Source organism: Apis cerana, linkage group LG8 (assembly GCF_029169275.1).
Source record: "Apis cerana isolate GH-2021 linkage group LG8, AcerK_1.0, whole genome shotgun sequence".
NCBI lineage: Eukaryota > Metazoa > Arthropoda > Insecta > Hymenoptera > Apidae > Apis > Apis cerana.
Genome location: NC_083859.1, coordinates 5,680,941 through 5,702,282, shown reverse-complemented (window position 1 = coordinate 5,702,282; position 21,342 = coordinate 5,680,941). Strand labels below are relative to the sequence as shown.

The 21,342-nt window shown below is 41.5% G+C and overlaps 1 protein-coding gene across 6 annotated transcripts in view; it reads right to left on the bottom strand.

The window, feature by feature from the left end:
- LOC107993373 (chaoptin) overlaps positions 1 to 21,342 on the bottom strand; it is a 97,854-nt gene that overhangs the window by 56,367 nt on the left and 20,145 nt on the right. Inside the window, exon 1 of one of the 6 annotated variants that reach the window (XM_062078222.1) lies at positions 11,443 to 11,636. The exons of 4 other annotated variants lie outside the window; for them this stretch is intronic. In XM_062078222.1, coding sequence (XP_061934206.1) covers positions 11,443 to 11,500 — 58 coding nt within the window. In that variant the 5' untranslated portion in view covers positions 11,501 to 11,636. Of the gene's footprint in view, positions 1 to 11,442; positions 11,637 to 21,342 lie in introns of those variants that run through there. One more of the 6 variants, XM_062078221.1, reaches the window with a different exon arrangement.

Genomic DNA, 21,342 nt, shown 5'->3' with positions numbered 1-21,342 from the left:
GATAGATTTTACGAGGGTATAAGGTTGTCTTCTTAAAAACTGGCGCGTTTACTTGCGAGGAACGGGAGGGAAGGAAGCAAAGGGGGCGGAGGGAGAAGAAGATGATTCGCGTTTATTTTAATCATCGATTCATTTGGAACGAAAATCCTGTGGAATTGGCCGGGATGACGAATGGGAATAATTATATGTCTTCTTGTTCCTTGGTCGTTCCTTATTTTTCCCTTGTATACATTTTATTATATTTTCGTCGAGATCGGGAAAGGAGAAAAATACGTTTCGCCAGGGCGGAAATATTCTCAAAGCCATCTTTGTACCATCGCGGCGAAGGAAAGTCTTTGGAGATCAAGAAACAAATTTCTTGGAAATTGCTTGCGACGTGGGGGAAAAAATCGAATCAGGTCAACGTAGCAGTTCTCTTCCAAGATACTTTTTGACCGGTGTCGTTCGAGTAAAAATCGAACGACGGTAAACGGAAAAAGTTTCTTTCCATTTATTTTCCTTCCGGGAATGGCGAGCCATTCAATTTTGACTCGTCTCTTTGACGATCAAACTTTTCCACAACGTTATTCTAAAGATGACAAAGTCCATAAAATTGATGACAAATATCCACTTTATTGAGAAATTAATAGAAATATAATTAATTTATTTAATAACTTTAATTTCGTTACTTCAATTACGATCGTTCGTACGAAATGTTTCGTATTTTTAGACAAGACAAGATTGAAATAAGAAAAAGATCGTTTCGATTTTGTCGTATAAAATTATAGGCGAATGTTAAAAAGCCTGTAATTCGATTTTTTTTCATCTATATAATTTCTATATAATTACATCCATATAATTATTTTCCTTATTTTCAATTCAAACTCTTAAAATCCCTCTTGAAAAGGGGATCCTTCTGTCGTACAAAATACTTATATCGGATAAAAATTCTCGTCCATCGATTGTCTTAAATGCGACAAAATTCTTATCCCCCAACTTGGAAAGAATTCCATCCAACTCGTAGCTCGAGCGAGGATTCGAGTCGGATGGAAATCGGGCGTTCGATTGTACCCTTGCGCGATTCAGCCTTTTAATGAAATAATGGAGAGGAATAACCCTCTCTCAGCCCGAAATCAGATTGCACAAATCCTCGAGCGCGAGTAGGGGAGATCCTGAACCGAGTCGATCGACTGCTGTGTAAATTTCGCCTCTCTCTCTCACTCTCTCTCTCTCGATATCGTCGACTATCTTCTATTCCCGGATATAAATTATCGTCCACCATCGGACGGGATACTGTTTTATGGACTGGGGTCGGCACATGGCGCAAGCAAATTATTTTAATACGAGACTACTCCCTGATACGCGTTTCAATGCGTATTTCGCGCAGAAATCGCCTCGATGAATGTTGTTAGGCTCTTTTTTCGATGTTCAAGAGTAAAATATACTTCGATCGAGACAAAATTTGATAGTTGAACGTGATACGAAAGTAAGATAAATCGTTGGATAAATTGCTCTCGTCTGATCTTTATGGGAGAGCACGCGATTAATTTTGATGTTTACAGAGAGAATCGAGAAAGATCATATTAAGAAAAGGATAATTACCGCGCGAAAGCATCTGGATTTCGTTTCATGTTCATCACTGGATTGTGGAAAAATGTTGTAAATGCTCGAAAGAATATTTACCGAATATGGTATATAAATATTTAAAGCAATGTTCGTGTTACAATATTTAAACGGTGGAACGGATCTTTATTTTAATTTCACTTTTCTAGTCGCGTTCGCAAAAAGTTAAATTTGCACAAATATCCACGGTATACTCATCACACGTTCCAACGAAGAATTTGAGTTTCCATTTATTTCAATATATACCTGTATTTTATGATTCTACGAATCAAGAAAGGCGTTCAAGAAGACAAATGATTATATTATGATACGTGAAAAATTATTTGTTTGTAGTTCTTTCCATTCTTTCGTCGAAGGATCATGGGAATGGAGGAAAAGTTTGATCGATTAATATCGATATAACGAATAAAACTTCCATCCCCGAGTCGAGAGAAGTGGTCGCGTTACTTTGTGTCTATATACGCGCACTTAATAATTCCAGAAAAATGTATCGACACTCGATTCACATGGAAAATCGCGCTTAATCGTTGTGTGATAATGTGATATATCACGAAATATCCTCGTGGATGACGTAGAGGCGATATTTCAAACCGGCTCGTTTATCAAACTTTTTTTTTCGCAATAAAACAATGCCTCATCTTAACGGCTCCTTGACTAATATTTTCACCGTGATTAATGTCTTCCGAGATATTATTCCTCTCCGCGTTTTCTCCCACGCTTTTTTCGCGCTTTTCCGCTTCTTTTTCCTCGTCCAAGGTACTCGCACCAATCCCTCACGTAATCACTTTAAATTACGTTCAAACGAGATGGCACGTTCGATTCAAATAACATTAATCCGTGTAGAAAAATAGAACATCCTTCAACATCTTCCGAAAAATCTTCGTTTCGATTGTTAATGATATTTTATGAGAGAGAGAAAGAGAGAGGGAGGGAAATAAATATTACACAACTTCACGGCGCGTGGAAAAATTCAGTTTGAGAATCTTCACTTTGAGAATCCATTAACTCGCTTTGCCGTTTATCAAATTATTCGTAACATTTTAAATAACACCAGATATACATGACAGAATTTATTATTCAAAGAAAAGTTTAAAAGTTTAAAAGAATATTTCAAATAAAGAGCCGCGACAAAGTGAAAGGATACTTCGTTATGATAACAAGTTGAAAAAGAAGAATGAATCGGTCTTTGCGTGAATGAATGTCAAAGCGACGAACATATTTACGAAAAAAAAAAAAAAAAAAAGAAAGAAAAGAAAGAAAAAAAGGTACGTAAAAAGAGATTGAAGTAATTTACGCGCCACGGGGAAAAATATTTTTTCCTCCAATTATATAAGTTCATCAAAAAAAGCGCTTTGAAAATTCATCGGTCGGGTGACGGGCGTCGAAACGTCGCGGCCAACCGCGCTTTGTCGGCGAAAAAAATCGAAGGAGAAAAACTCCCCCTCCGCGAAACAGGTGAAAATGCAAATGACAATGGCCGCCCCTCGAATAATCCCGTATTTTTCAATTAAACGCCACCTATTTTTGTTTGTATCCGCGCGAGACACGGCCATCCCTCCAAAGAATTGTCCCATCAATTCGAGATCACTTCGCCCTCCCCCTGCCCTCGCCCCTCGTGAGCGGGCAGGAGGACGAGGATGACCGATCACGTCCGCCTCGTTGGAAGAGATGCGACAACAGGAAGCTCGCGAGCATTAAGTTTTTGTATCGTTTGAGATTGGCGGCGGCGGCACCAAGCTCGCAGTAAAGCACAAAGAGCCCTCTCTTTCTCTGTCCATCCTCGGCTTCCTCGTTTCCCTTTACTCTCTTTCTCTCTGTCTCTCTTTCTCTGGCTCTCTCTGTTCATTCTTCGGTGAATGGAGGGTTGTGAGGCTCGCGAGCGAGGCATATGTAACGATACGTCGTTAATAGAACGCGGGAGATATCTGATGAAGAGAGGGCAAGCCATGTTAACTACTCGAGCAACCGGCTAGCATGGAAATCACGTTGGCATCGAGATCAGAAATAATTAGTTCCTCGAGACGACCGGTTCGTGAACAGCATCGAACTAATAACCCTTTTGCAGAGGAATAGTGGTAGTCGTCGGCGTTGGTGGTCTCGTGCGGGACGCGGGAGAACTGAACGTTCTCTTTATTCTTTTTCCTTTTTGCCCATCTCTCTTCTTCCTTTCCTTTTCTCCTTTTTTCCTCGTCTCGCGAATTTTCAAGCTTGAAAGTTAATCGAAGTGGTTTAAGGATCGACGGATACTTATATATCGCGTTTCGGTTGGCGTTTCAACATCGATATAGAATAGAAACTCGGGTGGTTGTATTTTGAGAGAAAAGTTGCGCGTGGTAGAGACGGATTTCTCGAACTCTCGAGCTCTGTTAGAATTAAAAATTTACTTTTTAAGGGGAAAGAATTTCGTATTACTCCCGGCAACCGGTCTTTTGCCAGGCAGCGTAACGGTGTGTATACGAAATTCATCAAGATAAGTGTAGCTTTTCTAGGTACAAAATGCTACGCGCAAATACAACTAGATCGGTGTGACGTGGTGCGAATTGGAAAAGAAAATTTTTGTAAAGTGGAAATGTGTAATGGACGTAAAAAAAAAAAAAAAAGAAATCAAAAATATTATTCACGAAGGAATGATCGCAACTCGGATACAACGACGAACCGTTACAATATCTTCCTATATAAAAATATTCAAATCCCGTGAAAACGAAACTTAAAACGTTCGTTTCAATATCGATTTACGAATTGGATTCCACGCGCGCACACATGAAACTCTAATCAACCTAGATGACCTACCTTCTTCGATTTTATTACCCAATAATTTACAACGACGTCGTCTCCGATATTTCACCCTCGTTCTTCTTCTCGAGCGCGTTAACACAAATACGAATATCTCTGCGAGCATCGAGACAACATTGTACCGAACACTGTCGCCTCTACGAAATCACCGGCGAAATTCCGATGATTTCGTGGGAGGAGGACGCGTTTTCGTGCGCTGCTTTCGCCACTTCATTACTATATTTGATCATGCAAAGGCAAACATATCGATGAATCGGCAAATTCCGGAGGAGAGAGGCCGGCGGTTCCTCTCCCGTTCCGCGAGTTGGAGATTTTGCACCGCTGTGTGTACCGGTTTCCGCACTAACGATGGCATTTCCACCCTGTTGTCTGTTGCTTGTTTTGCTAGAGAGCTCGTCGATATTCGCGTTTAACCGAGAGATATCCAGATACCCAGTCCGGTAACGATACCGGTTGATTAAAAAAGAATGTGGAAGCCGTTGTTTCGTAGAGGGGCGAACAATACCATTACTACCACTACCACCTACGAGTTTTATCAAACGAAATCCTTACGAAATCCATCGCCATTTTCGTCCAGGGAGAGAAGTTAAATTAGATCCGAGAATTCTAGAATTCAATTAAGAAACGACAACAAAACTTCCCTGGTTGAATCCACGTGGAGGAATCTCGGGGAAATAAAATAGTTATTTTTTTTTCTTTTTTTCTTCTTCTTCTTCCTCTTCGAATCTCCCTGGTTACATAGGAATGGAATGGATCCGGGGAGGGGAGAGACAGGCGTTGATACAGGATCTCTCTCAAAATCGCGGCACAAGGGTGATTTCTTTCGGTGCAAATAAATAAATAAAGGAGAGAGAGAAGAGCAATATTTTTTTCCAGTGAAATTGCCTAAATTATCTAATTACATTACATCGATGAAAATATCTAATTCTACTCTGTTAAAGTAATCAAAAAGAAGAAGGTGGAAGGAAACGTGGAATAAAATTGCCCCACCGTTCTTCTTAATTTTATTTGGACGAATTATCAATCGTACTCGAAACGAATGGGAGTGAGGCAAAGGCCAGTGTTGCCAAACAAAGGGCGGGGGGGCAAGTTACGGAAGGGCGACGTTTCACAATAGCCTGCGGCCACGAACGGGCACACCATTCACGATCGTATGTCGTCGAACCATAACCAATAGGGGATAGACACTCGGGATAAATACTCGAGTAACACGGTTACCTAACCTGAAGGGATACAAGGAGAGATATCGAGGGGGATACTACACTTATGAAACGAAGTAACATCGCATTAAGTCCACCCTTGGCTAACTTTGAACTCTCTCTCCCTCTCTCTCTCCCTTTCTCTTCCCTTTCATCCCGTTCATCGATCACTCCCGCGGTATTATCTCAGGCGAGGGAATGCCTGTACGAGGCATTGTTTGTGTGTACGCGTGACAAGTGGGTTGGAGGAGGGCTCTCGAGAAACCTCGTAGAAGAAGCTTTCGCGCACGTTTATCGAAACCTCGAGACTTTGCACGATTGATTCTTTGACGACTTTGCCTCCTCGTTTGTCGATAGGGAAATGACGATACCACTACGGATTGACAGGAGACGAAGATCGAAGAGGAGCACTCGCTTCGTTGATGATTGATTTCGAGCTTGTTGAAAAATGAATAATGAATGATAAAAGTGAGTAAATAAAATGAGTTAATCCTTTCCAGAGGGGGTAACTATTTTTTTTTTAGGGAAAAATGTAAGAAAAACGCGTTTCTCTGCGATACTTTGGTAGAGAAGAGAAGGTAGTTAAAAATTTGAAAAATAAATATACTCTGCACCGAGAGAGGAAAGATCCATCAGTGTGACTCGTGTGACCGTGGAACAGGTTGGACTACATTTTGGAAAACATTTAACACGATATTTTGTTTGTAACGAGAATCAAATTATAAAATGTTCGGATATATAATTTGTAAAAAGATTATATAAGGTATATTTTATTTATGCAAATGTAACGAATATATCGGATCTGAAGACGAAATCGCATAAAATTGGCTCGACACGGAACGTGTTAATAATTAACAATGCTACATTTCACGCATACCCGACATTGAGCACCGGGAACGGATTAACCGAATTACACTGCAACTGACCACATTCGATCAAGATTTAATTTTCTACCTTATTTATACATTAATCTTTTCAACGATAAATGTCGATATACCGATCAAATTCAAATTCAACTTACAATCGATTACCCAGTTCGAAGCAAAATCAACCCATTAGGAAAATTTACTTGGAGGAAGAATTATTCCTACGAATCTACAGAATCATATTTCATTATACGCGACATTGGATTAATTCAAAATTTAACAAATCAGTACTTGCGTTAAGAATTTCCTACGCGACATTGAGCACAATCAGATCGAAAACGACTTGATCGAGATTTGATTTTCAATCTTACACGTTAATTGAAAACTTAAATTAGTACTCGCGCGAGGATGAATGCAAAGGTGGGTTTTCAAAGGACATGAAAGTTGTTTAAATAAATAAAGAAAACTTATTTCAAAGGATTATTCATACACGGGTGGCGTACGAATAAAATGAATCTTTAATAATAATCCACCGCGGCTAACGAGAAGGGTAAGGAACGAACCTTTTCACGGCGGGTTGTGTCACCCCGAGGCGCCGCTTCGACCCAAATGCGATGCGGCCGAGGCTCGACGTGGCGCGCGTCCATTCTCCCTCTGCTTATCATCAGGGGGCGAGAGACATCAAAAGGCCTCCGTAGCGCGAATCTCGCTCTTGATACGCTCTTGGAAACACCGAGGCCAGGTATTAACGAGTCCCCTCGCCGGCTACAAAAAGTCGGATGCGACCTCGCTTCCGGCCCTTTCAGGGGACCAGCGTCGTGTCCTCTCGAATCGCCTCCCTTTGCTCCCTTTCACCGGACATTATCGTGACGTCTTTTTCCGAGGGGAGCCGTCTTCGACTCGCTCCAACCAACTCCTGAGTGGCGTTTCGTGTCCGCGGATTCAACCTATCCTCCTCTCCGCCTCCTTCGAATTTTGATTTGACCGAATCTTCCACTTTAGAGGATAAGTTTTCCTTGTTGGATTCTCTCTGGATTCCGAGATTTAACGTATTGTCTGACATTTTCAGTTTTCCTATCTTCTTATTTAGAGTATAGAATTTTGGATATCAATAGGAAAAGTGCTAATATCGGAGAGTTGGTTAGAGCTACGCTTTATCATAAGTTAATCTTATGATATAAGTCTTGAATCGAAATTTAATGATAGGATGCTTCGTGCAATAAATCGAAGCAGATAATACTTCGGATCGAAATTATTGACTTTTGACCAGAATACCCGAAAGATTTGAACACGACTTTTCATTTTCGACTTCGAAACTTGCCTTCCAACGTAACGAGAGTCGCGCAGTTATTATTATAATTCTCTCTCCCTGGAGAAATGCAAGAAACGTTTGAATTTAATATTTGGGACAACCCTCCCCTAAATTCCTGGCACACGTCACGCGGCGACATTATTTCAGGGGACGTTCAAATTTTGCATCCGGTTTAATCCTCCGTTAATCTTAGGATTTCTCCGTTTAATACCGCGTGGGAATAATTCCTGACCCCTCCTTAGTTGACGTTTCCTCGGTCGGTTGACGATGGAATTTCGAACGTAGAGATTGTACCCCTCCGGTCGTTTCACTCCCTTGTTCCATCTCGATCATCGCGATGGAAATTTTCGCCCGATGGATAATAAACGAATGCGTGTATATATATCTCGCTCATGTAACGAACGATGTATCGTGTGCGATGGAAATGCGTACGGGTAAAGGGTTAACTATCGAGATACAAATTTCGTTGTGGATATTCATGGTGAAACGAATCGAAATCACAGCAATTAGTCGGCGAAATATAAGCCGATCCCGTCGATTGAGGGGGGAGGGGAGAGGTGGGGTAATTATAAGCGCAAATTATATTGTTCAGAAACGCAAAATAATAATGTACTTTAACGAGTTGACTGATAAACCGATGATCATTGAGCTGATATTTAGATGGTAATTATTAATTACTTTGGTTACCGGTTAAAATAACGAAAATCACGATTGGGAGGATGTATGAACATCGTGTAATTATCATGTAATTATCGTGTAATTATTAGTTGGCGCGATAGTTGCGCATTTGTTCGGTTAAATTCGTAAGGATGACGGGGGCGTGGAAATTATTCGATTCGTGCGAAATTAAACGATATTTGTTATTTTTCTTTTTTTTTTTTTTTTATACGTTTAATGATATTAAAATTTACAATTTTCGGTGGATATGGAATACCGTCTACGCGGCTATGATGTGAGAATATTCGGAATATTGAAAATATTCCCGGGAAGGAAAGAAAAGGAAATCTCTTCCACGATCCCTTCTTCCATTTCATTTCCAAAAATATACATACCGGATCGAGTGGAATTCAGGGGAACGGGTCAAGATTATTGTCTCCACTCGACTCATTTCCTCCATGTAATCTCAAACCTCTTGTTCACATTTTGAAAAAGATAAAAAAAATAAAAAAATCCACCAGAAAGAACGATCAACAAAAATATTTTAAGCTCGGTGATTCGGAACGCGTTGTTCATCGGTTGCTAAACAATTTGATCGCGCAAAACAATTCACCCGACCGTTTCTAATCGAGTTAAACGAGTCTTCTCTAAAAACTTTCCTAACAACAGTTGAAACGATCAAACGGATGTTTCTGGATTTTTTTCTCGTGTTCACGAGACTCGTTCAAAGGGATTCGAGGAATAGACACTAGACTCTTTCCCTCAAAACGTTCAATAATAAAAAGCGAGAGCTCCACTTACTTCGCCATAAATGAAATCTTAATTGCCCTCGAGAAACACAACGAACGAGTCCCTCTTCTCAACGAACACTGTAACGGAGGGACGAGGATGGAAAAGAGAACAAGAGAGAGAAAGAGAGAGAGAGTTGATTAACAAGGAGACTAAAGAAAGAAGTCAACTAGATTCCGTGAACAGAATCGAAGGAGTCGAATGACGGAAGTGAGTTGTCTCGTTGCATAAACTACTTTGCACTCGTAATCGTCACGTGTGGACGTGCACGTCCAAAACCCCCTAATGTTTACGTTTTAGACAACTTTCAGATCGATCAACCAGAGAGTTGATCAAGTGGACCAACTAACAGGTTTACACTACGGTCTCGTCGTGAGAACACGGTTTCGTCAACATAGCAAGAACAGTGGATGAATTGATTTGTTCTTCCAGTCAAAGGTGAGGCTAAATTCAATATGAGTGCCTCGAGAGAGTATTTAATATCGAATTGCAAGGATCTCGAATACGATTAATGTTTCGATTATTATTACACTTGAGAGAAAGAAAATCAAGATTCTGTAACAACATGTTAAGAAACGTGTAATGCAATTATAATTGCATTTTATTTATCGAATTTGTAGAAGTAATTTCGTTCGGTCGACGTCTCGTTTCGGTCTATTTATTTTTCTTTTTTTATCGATAATAGACTTTGCTCCCGAGAATATTCCTTTTACGGATAGAATCACTGTACAAAGATAGAATTGTAAAATCGAATTATAATACACAACAGATATTCTACAATTTCTTTCTATTTTTCACAGAATTACACAGTTTCCTGATATCAATATATATATATAAAATTTCAAATGTTGATGCTCCCATTAACGCGTATAAAATATAAAATTTCAAAGCGATACGTTAATTCTGGACTAACGAGGAGGAGGATGCAATTAACGACAATAAACGTCGCAATTTGACGATTGAAAAATGATTACATCTATTGTGTATATATAGCTTGGTGATGTTAGGTCACGAAGGGCGGAAATGTAGAACAGAAATACGGTTGCACGGTTTCGTGAATACGCAGAATGGACAGATACATACTTGACAAGCGCCTGTTATTTTGCGTGTTATTATTCCTGTACACGGCCGCTTTATTCGAATTACAATTTTCATCGGGCGACGGGTCATTTGTCTTCAACCCCGGATCGACATTCTTTCTTTATTGCTGTCATTATTTTTTCACGGTAATAATTGTCAAAATGTTTTGATTTTTCTCTCTCTCTTTTTTTTTTATCAACTGGCGTCGAACACTGCACTACCATTACTCATCATCAAAATTAATAGGCGTAATATGTTATACCGATCTATGTTTTTCCCGATTTGGAATGAAATTAAAAAAGAAGAAAAAAAAAAGATGATATACGATAATTTCCAAGTTGATTATTTTTATCTGGAAGCACGGGGAAAAAAAAGAGAGAAATTTTTGTTCTATTTAAATAAATCTAAAAATTATCGAATAATTGTATCACTTAAAAAAATTTACTCGTTGTTTACTTGTTAGATGCTTTTTATTTATCGAATGACCATTGAATTAGAATTGAATTTATATTTATCGTTGAAATTCTTTAAACAATCTGTATTTCAGTAATGGTGGAAAAAATATATTAACAAATTTTAACCGGGAAAATTATATATACAACGAAATATGTAATACCTGTGTACAAATTGTTCAAAATATCTACCTCGTGTTTTCATACGTGCAAATAGGCACGCTCCCGTTAACCGTGTTCATCAAATATTAGTAAGATCTTGTTTATATGTATATATATATATACATACCAATAACATTTCTTTTGATATTTTACATCGGTTTTTATATTGACGCGCATCCAATTTTCGGTCTAAATGCATTTTTCAGGTCATGCAATTTTTTACGGAATAAAAAAATCCGGCCACGCAGATCCAACTATCCAACCAGGAAAACCAATCGATCAAAATAATTAAAAAAAACATAACTTGGAACGAATAATCGTAGAATTGAACAACTCGAATATATTCGATCGTATTTTGTATCTCGAAAACGAGGAACAAATCGTTCCAACAACTTTTCCCGAAATTAATAATCACTCACACCGATGTAACGATCATTTCCTTTTTCCCTTTTTTCCCTTCTCTCGTCCAAAAGAAACGTGAAACATTGTTCTTCGCTCGTTCAGTCACACAACCAACAATCACAACTCACCTCCAAGAAGTGGAAACCCTCTCGATCCACTCGAGCCATCGTGGAAATCGCGCCCCATCGACGATACTCTACGCGCAAGATGGAACAGGGGAGATCCAGAAGGCGAGGAAGTCGCGATAAAGCGACGGAAAAGCCGGAGAGTGTCACAATATTGGTCGAAAGGCGGTGGAGTACAGTGCCCTCGGGCGCGTCATCGAGTCTGCGACAGGGCGCTCCCCCCCCTCTCTCTCTCTTTCTCTCTCTCGTGCACTCTATCTCGTGAGCACATGGTGTTGTCTCGCACGGAGAGATATTCATAGAAGAGAGGGCTCGAGCGAACTTACGAGCTATTCGTGGTTTCCCATAAAGGACGACAGACGACGGAAGAAGAGAGAGGGAGGGAAGGAGGGAAGGGAGAAGGTTTTATTTTTGACGCGCGAAATCGGAGAACGGTCCGCTTCGTTTAATCCATCGGTCTCTCTCTCTTTCTATCTTTTTCTCTCTCTGTTACTCTCACTCTCTCGGTTTGGATCGTGCCGCGATCATTCGATGACGGATCGTCGACGGAAAGAGCGGTGCGATCCTCGAATATATCTATCGATCGCGAACGAACGATCTCGCGTTTCTCTTCTCGCGAGGAGAGATCTAATTTTGAATGAAATGGGAGGGGGTTGGAAGCGAGTTGGATCCGTTTTCTGGCAGACTTATATATGCATTCGTTCCGTAGGATATCTCGCGCTACGAAATGCAAATCGAATTTGGTGGATTCGTTGGACGCATTTTTGACACGATACAGGGGATATATCTCTCGCCTCTCGATTCGGGTTAAGATGGAGTGATGGGGGTAGAAAGGATAGAAATAAGAGGAGGAGATTTGGGGTGTTCAGAGTGGATGCTCGATTGAATTAATTTTTTGAGAGACGAGGGAAAGAATGTTGCTCGAAGAGTGAATTCTCGATGTTCAAAATATTTTTAAAAAAAAAAAAAAGGAAAGGAAAAATCTTGGAGGAAAACGAATATTTCAATGGGAATAGAGGAGGAAAATATATGATATAACAAGATTTTTATCTATGCATAATAACGAGATTATTAACGACGATTAAAATCTCGATAAAACGAAGATTACAGGAAACCTTTTATAATAGCTCTTGTTTTTCATTTAATGGATATCGGATTTCGCCGCAGCAGGAAGTTTTTATTTTGTTTTATTTATTTATTTTTTTAATTTTTACGAACCAAAGATCGTAAATTATTATACGATAATCGTAATATTAATGGATATTTTGATCGTACCGTGTTTTTTTACGATTTACATCGTATTATTACTTTTAAATTTTCCTCTCGTTTCCAATTATCCAATCTTCGCTCAAATCAGAGAAAATATTCCCAAGATTTCCCTTAAAATTTACGATATTCGTTTTTCACGTATAATTTAAAAAAAAAAGAATAGAAAAAGAAAACGAACTCGTTCCTTCCACTATCTTTATCCATTCTATTCCAGTCTATTCTAAGATTCTCCGCGCCGAAAAAACAAAAAACAAAAACACAAAACCGAAAAAAGGAAAACCCTTCCTCCACATTCATCCTTTAGAACTTTATGGCTGAAAATAATTAACTTTCCGCGGCATAATGCTCATGATTTTACGGATTTCTCCCCGCAATTGCTCCAACAGTTGCTCGACTTTTAATCGTTCCTCCGCGCCTATCCATCTTCGTCATCGCGTCCCGTTATTGCGCGAGTCGTCCATTAAAACGAGAGATAAGCGCGTAGTAAAGGCTGGCGAAACATTTGGCGGCTTTGAACATTTTAATTCCGTGGAAACGGAGATACGAGGAGAGAGAGAGAGGGAGGCCACGAAGATGGAGAATTTGAGTCACGTACAGCTCTTTATCACGACGAGCAAGAGCGATGCTTGCTCCGAAGTGAGGGCCAATCGTCACCGGGGTGTTCCATTAACTCGATTGGTTAATTGACTTTATCGGTGTACAGCAGGGCGCCGCTAATTGCGAGAGGAATTCCGCTCCCTTTACCCTCTCGGCGTCGGCTCGCCTTTGCCGCGACCGCGAAGAGCAAGAAATTTGGCTTCGCCTTTCTTTCTTTCTTTCTTTTTTTTTTCCTTTTGCCAGATGCTCTCTTAAAAAGCTGGCTCGTGGCTGCTCGAGCATCGTTCGCGGCCACTTGCGACCGCCGCGCTTCCACCGAATGCCTCGATATTGTTGGTTGGAACGCGATGATTTATCGACGATGATGATATGAAAAGACGGATTAACGGGTTTGTTGAAAACACCGGGTCAATAATTGCACGCACGTAAATTTATTAAATTTATCCAAGGATTATTTTCCGATATCGAGGATCGATGCGAGAGATTTAATTAAACCGTTTGGAAATTTTGTAAATCAGGAAACGGATAATCGTCTTCGTATTTTCTTTTAATGAAATTGGCAAATTTTTATCAATTTGTACGAAAGAAATTTCCAATTTTTCTTTTTTTTTTTTGGAAATCACGAATATCTGTTAATCGAATTGAAAATGAATTTTTGGTTTTAATATCCCTTTATAACGTGAAATATTTACGAATGCAGAGATTTTATAAGCGCATTATAGATACGATATTATAGATAATCATTGGCTTACCGCTGCAGTAACGAGAACACGGATAATTAAGCTGAGAGGTGATAACAATTAGTAATCCGCGTGATAATCTGGGAAAGAAATCGCCTGCAGAGAGTAGAAGGGATTATCAGAGTTTCGCAACTTGGCTAAAAGGTGTGTAGCTAATTAGCCATGCAAATCGGCCGATCTCTCTCCAATTTCACCCGACACGCTCTCTCTCCCCTCTTGAATGCAAAATCGCTTCCCCACCGCTCGAGCAACACCCCCTTTTTCCGTTTCAATTTTTCGCGTAAATTCGATCGAATCGACGTCGTCGGGGAATTTTAAGAAATTCGGTATTCAATAACTCTTATCCAATAACAAGTCGATCCCTCCCTCGTAAATTAAGAGGAAATTCGTGGAGCGAGCGTCGAGGAATCTACGACAGAAATTCCTAAATTAACCAATTTCTTTCTATAAATAACATTTGGAAACTCCTACCTCTACACGTGGAAAGTGGATCGAACAGGGATTTGTTTGCCGGACAACTATCCCAATCAATTGTGCCTATCCAGACCGCCGACAAATAGCCCCCCTCTTCCGTCTAAGCCTACCACAAATCCTGAGCAGAAGTTTGCTTGATCCAGTGTAGGTGTTTACTATGGAAACGCTTCTTCTATTTGCCAAGATTTCTTGGCTGGGAGGGGGAAGAAAGTTCTCGTGAGCGTAAAAAGCTGATGGATCGAGTCTTACTAATCCTAAAAGAAGAAACGTCTTACGAAAGTTTGTCGAACGAATGAGATTTAATGTCGAAAGGGATATGCTGCGATATGCGATGGTACGATGAATCGAACACGTTCGACCGAGATTAAGGAAGACTTATCTTCCTTCTTATAAATACAAAATCCACCACGATGAAATCCTCGTTGATGAATCCAACGCGTCTGAATAATTAATCAATCGCAAAAAAAAAGAAAAAAAGAAACAAAATATACAATCGCTCAACTTCTCCTCCAAAGAAATCCAAACTCAATGTCACCACCTCCTGGTTCCTAAGCTTGGCCCACCCCGAGCGATACAATTGTATCGAATGTTCACGGAGCTTCTCTCGAGGAATCAATTTCCCTGTTAACGCGACGAGGAGGGAGCAAGATCGTCTCGACCCTTTCGTCGAATTTATTCGCACGAACGGCCTCCACCGTCGCCGAGGAATTCCATTAATCGGCGCGCAGCCACTTGGAGGCGACGGAACGACCGCTTTATAAATGGCGGTGAGAGAGCGTCGTTTAAGCTCGGATTTATGCCCCCTTCCGCCCCCCCTCTCTCTTCTCAGTGCAAATCCGGGGCTTTCTCTCATCGATACGAGCGGGGAGGGAGCGGCCGATCGATTCCCCCCTTCTCCCTCGATTGACGAAAACTTGTTGCACAATCGGATCGATATCCGTGCAAAATTCAATCCTCTTGCCACGCGCCCAGCCTGTGATTGCTCGTTAGGAAGATTTGACACCGATGGAAAACGATTCTGGCCGCGATCTTGCGGCTCGTCACGGAACTATCCTCGAATTTCGATACGCTTGCGGATTGGCTTGGTCGGAACGAATCGCGTGTCGTGAGCTCAGAGGGCCCGCGAAGATATGTTTCGTCAATATGTTGGACCAAGATTGGACGGAGATTGGCGAGTGTTGAAACGAGATCGATGTGTAAAGGATGCTGCATTGGAACTAATTAGGAAAATCGGATGTGAACGCTTGTTCGCGTTTGATCGATTGGGAAGGAAATTGAAAGGAAGTTTTCGAGCATTTGTCAAAGAATATCTAATTAATTTATCGAAAGAAATGCATTACATCGAGAAACGAATTCGATCATTTAGTAGAACGATATTGTTGGATATGTTAATTAATTCTGTAACGTGATGGAAGATGGCTCATCAAGATGGCATATTCGTCGAAGATGGGATATCGTCGCATAATTCTCAACGAACTTTTCCAATAAAACTTACGCTGACGAATCTTCGGATGTCTGTGCTTCAACCCTTCTCCTCTCTCTCTCTCTCTCCCCTCCCTTCGTTTCCCTGTCATTATCAACCCCGTTCCACAAGAGCGAGAAAAGGTGCGCGTTAACGATCCAAAGAACCCCACCGTGTCCTCCGTTTCCTGGTCGAAAAAGGAGAAAAGAGAAGAGAAGAAAAGAAAAACGACAGGTCCCAATCCACCGAGCGAGCGGTAGACAAGTTTTCGTCGCGTAATCTGAAACAGGGGTCGCTCTCCCTGCGGAGAGAGGGTGGATTGGAAAGCGCGGAAAGGAGGAAAAAAAAAAAGAATACATGGAACGCGATAAACGTCGGGATAGGATGTAAACAAGGGAGGAAATTACGAGGAATCGAAAACCGGTGACGGGAAGAAGGGGAGGAGAGAAAGGAGGCGTTCGAAAGCTCGTTCTGATGGGAGCGACACGAATCCCCACGGCTGAGCAAATGTTTAATGTGTAATTAAAAACTAACATCGTCTATTATGACGTATCTTCTTGTTCCTGGCCGGAACACCGACCCGATGTTACACCATCGCCGGTGGTGGAGGCCTGGACCATTTTCGCAACAGAGAGAGAGCGAGAGAGAGAGAGGTTTGTTTCGAATTGTCGAGAAATTACTACCACCGAGACGAGTCTGCGTATAGAACTAGCGAAGAACGCCCGAGGGAACTCGCCCGCCAATAATGTCTCTGGTTTATTAACGGAAAATTACGCGTTTCGTTCTTCCGAACGAAAAGGGTGAGGGAGGGTTTTCGATCTCGAGCAACCGATACTCTGCTTCCCGATAACTCATTGCGCTCCTTTCCAGTCGGCCGCGAAATATCGAATCAATGGAACGATTGGAAGGCGTGGCGATCGGTGGAGAGGCGAGAAGGGGTTCTTTTGTGAGCACGAGGTGCGCCCCGGGGAATCTTTCTTTCGACTCGCGTACGATTTAACTTCATCCCTTCATCCTACGCCGCAGAAAAATCGGCACGAGGCCACAGCTCGTCAAGTGGGGCGCACGAGCTTTGGTGTACCCACCGCCGTGTTGCATAGTTGAATCCTGCATGCAATCTGCTCGAATACGCGATTTCGTGATCAATCTTTGAAAGGCGACAGTAACTTTGCACGCATTATTGATGGATACCTGGGGGGATTTCCTCTCTAGTCTCCTTGGAAACGAACGGGGTTCGATGATGAGCTAGCTAGCTGGCTGGTTGGCTGGTATATGGATCCTCGTTGCCCGTTATAGGTATACGAGCCTCCTCTCTTTATGGTCAATTTATGCATCGATCGGCGAGAAAAAGGAATGGAAGAAGGAACGGACGCGAAGGTTGTATCTGTGTCAAGAATTCGTTCGAAAGAACTTTGGAAATCGATATATCTCCTCCTTTCGAACGTCCCATATATATATATATTTATTTTGAACATCCTTTTCCATCGCCAAACAACGATTAAACGTATTATTGGAACGGACTAATAAGAGATATACGCGTATACTTTGTTATTCAATCGAAATCATGGGAAGATAGACGAAATGGCACGCGCACAAAATTGTCCGTTTCCCTGCGTCACGTTCGTTTTGTCGAACGTTGAATAGAAGGAAATATATAGGATGCAAGATGCAATGAGGCGGTACGGAATCTAGCCGCTCCTAGGCGCACTTTTTCTCCAGATAGAGGGCGCCACTGTAACGTGAACACGCTCACGAGTAATTACCATGATTGCCCCGCTTCCGCGGTTGATTTCGCTTCTCCTCTGTCTCTTCCTCCCTCTGTATATATCTCTTTCCATTCTTCGATGCTTACTACGCTTCTCTTTCACAATTACCACTATAATTACCGCCGTTTTGCCCCCTATTTTCGTCGACCGACGACGCAGTTAAACCGAAATTGGATAATATATGGCGTATTTGTCGAAATTAGACTCGAAGGTGCGTGTATCATTTTGTATCATTCCACGGTTCGATTTTTTAAATTCGAAGAGTTTCTAGCTTGCGATGAGTGGTGAAATCTCTTTTCGAAATACTGAAAGGTTGTTGAAAACAATTTTGAAAAATTAATTTTGAAAAGTGGTGCAACCGATTAATTTAATTTATTGTTGAATATTATTAGACAGAAATTTTGACGAAATTTTCTGCATAGCCTGGATCCATGCCGCGAAAAAGTTCATTTATCGGTACTTTGAATTAATTTTTCCTTTTTTTTCCCCCTCTTCGCGTTATCGGATATTATCACGGGCTAATGTAACGCGCGTATTTACACGCGGAAATCTTCTTACTGTGTTATTTCATCCGTGGACGCGGATCCCCCTCGGTATAAGCTATATAACAAACAAATAACCGGGAAACAGGACTTTACAATAAATTATTCGAGTGCAGGCTCGATTGCGAGCGGCCAGATTGCACCAGAATCGGGAACGCGCGAAATTTCATTTTAATCCGATTTAAAAGGTATCCGCTGCGACTGACATCGACCACTTGTCAGTTAATTTAATAGAGACACCTGTTTTTCCCTCTGTTAATCAACAGAAAATACTATATCCAGGCTAAACAACTAAATAAATTAACGAAGCTTATTGCTTATCGCATTAATCCCCTAAACCGGTTAAAATAACAAACGCAACATCAAAGAACTGGAATAAATTAATTTCCAGATGAGCTCCTTGATCATTTTTGGCAATCCCATTTTATTACTTCCATTTCTTTCTACAAAAAGTATTTGTACACCCTCCTCTGATCTCCAATCTTGAGCAATATCTATCAATCGTGCACAAATTATATCATCTCAAATCCTTAATATAATATTTCGCAAAGTGCGCTCTTCCAACCGGATTCAGAATAATTCCACGTCGAGGAAGAATGCAGCTGTCCACGACAGCTCGGTCGGAGGTTAAAGGTCTCCGGGGTATCCGGAAAATCCATCTTTGGGAGATGGACGAGCCCGAGGTCGACCAAAACTCGCGGCCTTTGCAATCCCTTGGCCGCGTTCCAGTCTTTCTTCGGTCGAATCGAGTCGGGCCCCGCGTACGGTCTGCAAAACACACGGCCGCCTCTCGCGATACCCTCGTAAAAATTTCACTACGGACGATTTAATCGCGTGCACGGGGAGAAGTCGCGATATATACGGGTTTTCACCGTATTCCCAGATTTATAAAAGCCAATTTAAATTCGTGTTCGAATGGTGTGTAGCCCCGTGAAAAAAATACATGGATGGTGGACCGATTCGAAATGTCGGAGATGGTTGGAAGATGCGGGAGGATGCCCGCCATTTATCACTCCTTTGAGGATCTATTATAATTTTATTTCTATACGAGGTTTCGAGTAAGTTTTATAGTTAAATCGAGATAAGCGAAATTGATGTCGAAATAGACGAGAATCGAAAATGGTATTTTTAAAAAGGACAAAACAATTGGGATTTTAATTCTTCCACCGGCCGTTTTCAATCAAGTTGTGGCTGGATTGTGGTCCGCGCGTAGAAATAAGGTAGGGAAGTGAATGGAGTGGCGGAGAAGGTTTGAATTTAATCTAGATTTAATTTGTCAACGTTGGGGCCCGATATCCCTTCTCGCTAACTTTCCAAACTTTCCGATCCTCGAGTTTATACGCTGTACACGACGAAAGATACCAGCGAGATCGATCGATTTATTTCGAAGTAATTTGCACCGCCAGTTCTTTGATCATGGCGAGTTTAAAGACTCTTATCTCTTCTGCTGGATCCTCCATGTAAAAGCGGATTCCAACCGCTTTAATATAACTTTCATTATAATATTATCCTTTGTAACGTGTTGGTCATTCCCAACGGTTTTCGCGGTATATAACAATAATAAAGTGTCCACGCACACGTATATCCTGTACATGTTACGTGGACACGGGGGTCTTATCTGAACTTTCGCGTGGAATTACCACGAGAATTATTCCACATTTTTCAAACGGAACTAGGGATCTCGCCGAAGGTAGCACGATCTTCTTCATCTTGTCTACTCGCGCGCGATATAAAAAAAACACTTTAATCTGCGAATCTCGGGCAGAGAAACAAACGATTTTCGACTCTGCTATTTTTTTTTTTTTGAAGAGAAAAAATTTCAAAAAATTCGAGAAACGAATAAATGTTATCGATTTTCTTTCGCTCTTCTTCCCTCCCCCTTTTTGTCAAAACAGAGAATGCGTCTATTTCGCATTGACACTATTCCTCTCCCCTATCTCCCTTTTTTTTTAATCCCCCGCCAAATCGAACATCGACAAGCTTTCGTATTTTCCAGACGATATATATATATATATTGCAACGCAGACGCCGCTGCGACGACCGAGAGGGATGACACGGGCGGGCGTAGAGGGAGATAAAAGGAGAGGCAGGTGAAAATTGGCGACGAAAGGGGCGAAAGAATATCGGCGGCGCCGGTTTCACGTCACGCGTGAAAGCGTATCGGGCGGAAACAGGTTGCTCGAATCGCACGCTTCGCACCATCCTCGTCCCTTCGATTCTCCGTCGAGCCGCGCGTCTCGTTTGTGCGTGTCAGAGCGGCAGCACGTAGCAGCAGGGGGAGGTCGAAGGTGGCCGATAGCGCACGGCGACGCAGGCAGATACACGCGCACACGCACGGGTCACGTTGTCGCGCTCTGTCGCCATCAGGGCGGCTATTTGCATCCGCCCTCCGGTGCATCGGTCACGATGCGTCATTCGTGCATTTCGGATAATATAGGGGAGAGTCACGGTTCTTAACTGTGGCGGGATTGTTGTGATTACGGTGATAGGGCGTAACACGGATGGATAATCCACGGTTGGACTATTCGCGCAGATGAATTAAGGGTGGGTCGTGTGGCGACGTAGATCACGTCACGATGCACGTCATGATGCACGAGCGAAATCAAAATACAAATCTCGCAGGATCAACGACGGTGTCGCCCTCTCGTCAACCGTGGCCAGGTTGACGGTTTTAATCGTGCGTGAAACGAGGAGATTCTTATAATAATCGTGGATATCGATTTTTCCAGCGAACAATTCGCTTCCCCAAGATTTTGGCGAGAGTTATATTTATATTATATAGAGGAGGCTAACTGTAACGCTTCGTGAACGTGCGTGTTTGCAAATTTATTCGTTTGTTTTTGAAAATATATATATATATGTACATTTATGAAAGACTTTTATTAGGTCTGATAAATAATCCACGAACGAATTTAATTTTATCGGGAAATTGTTGTTTAAAATTAAAACGCACGAATTCAAAACGCGCAGAGTTTTCGCGCGTTTAATTTTACGCGAGGAGACACGCGTCACTTGTACAATAATTTTTCCCCCTGCGGTGTAATCGCGCGCAA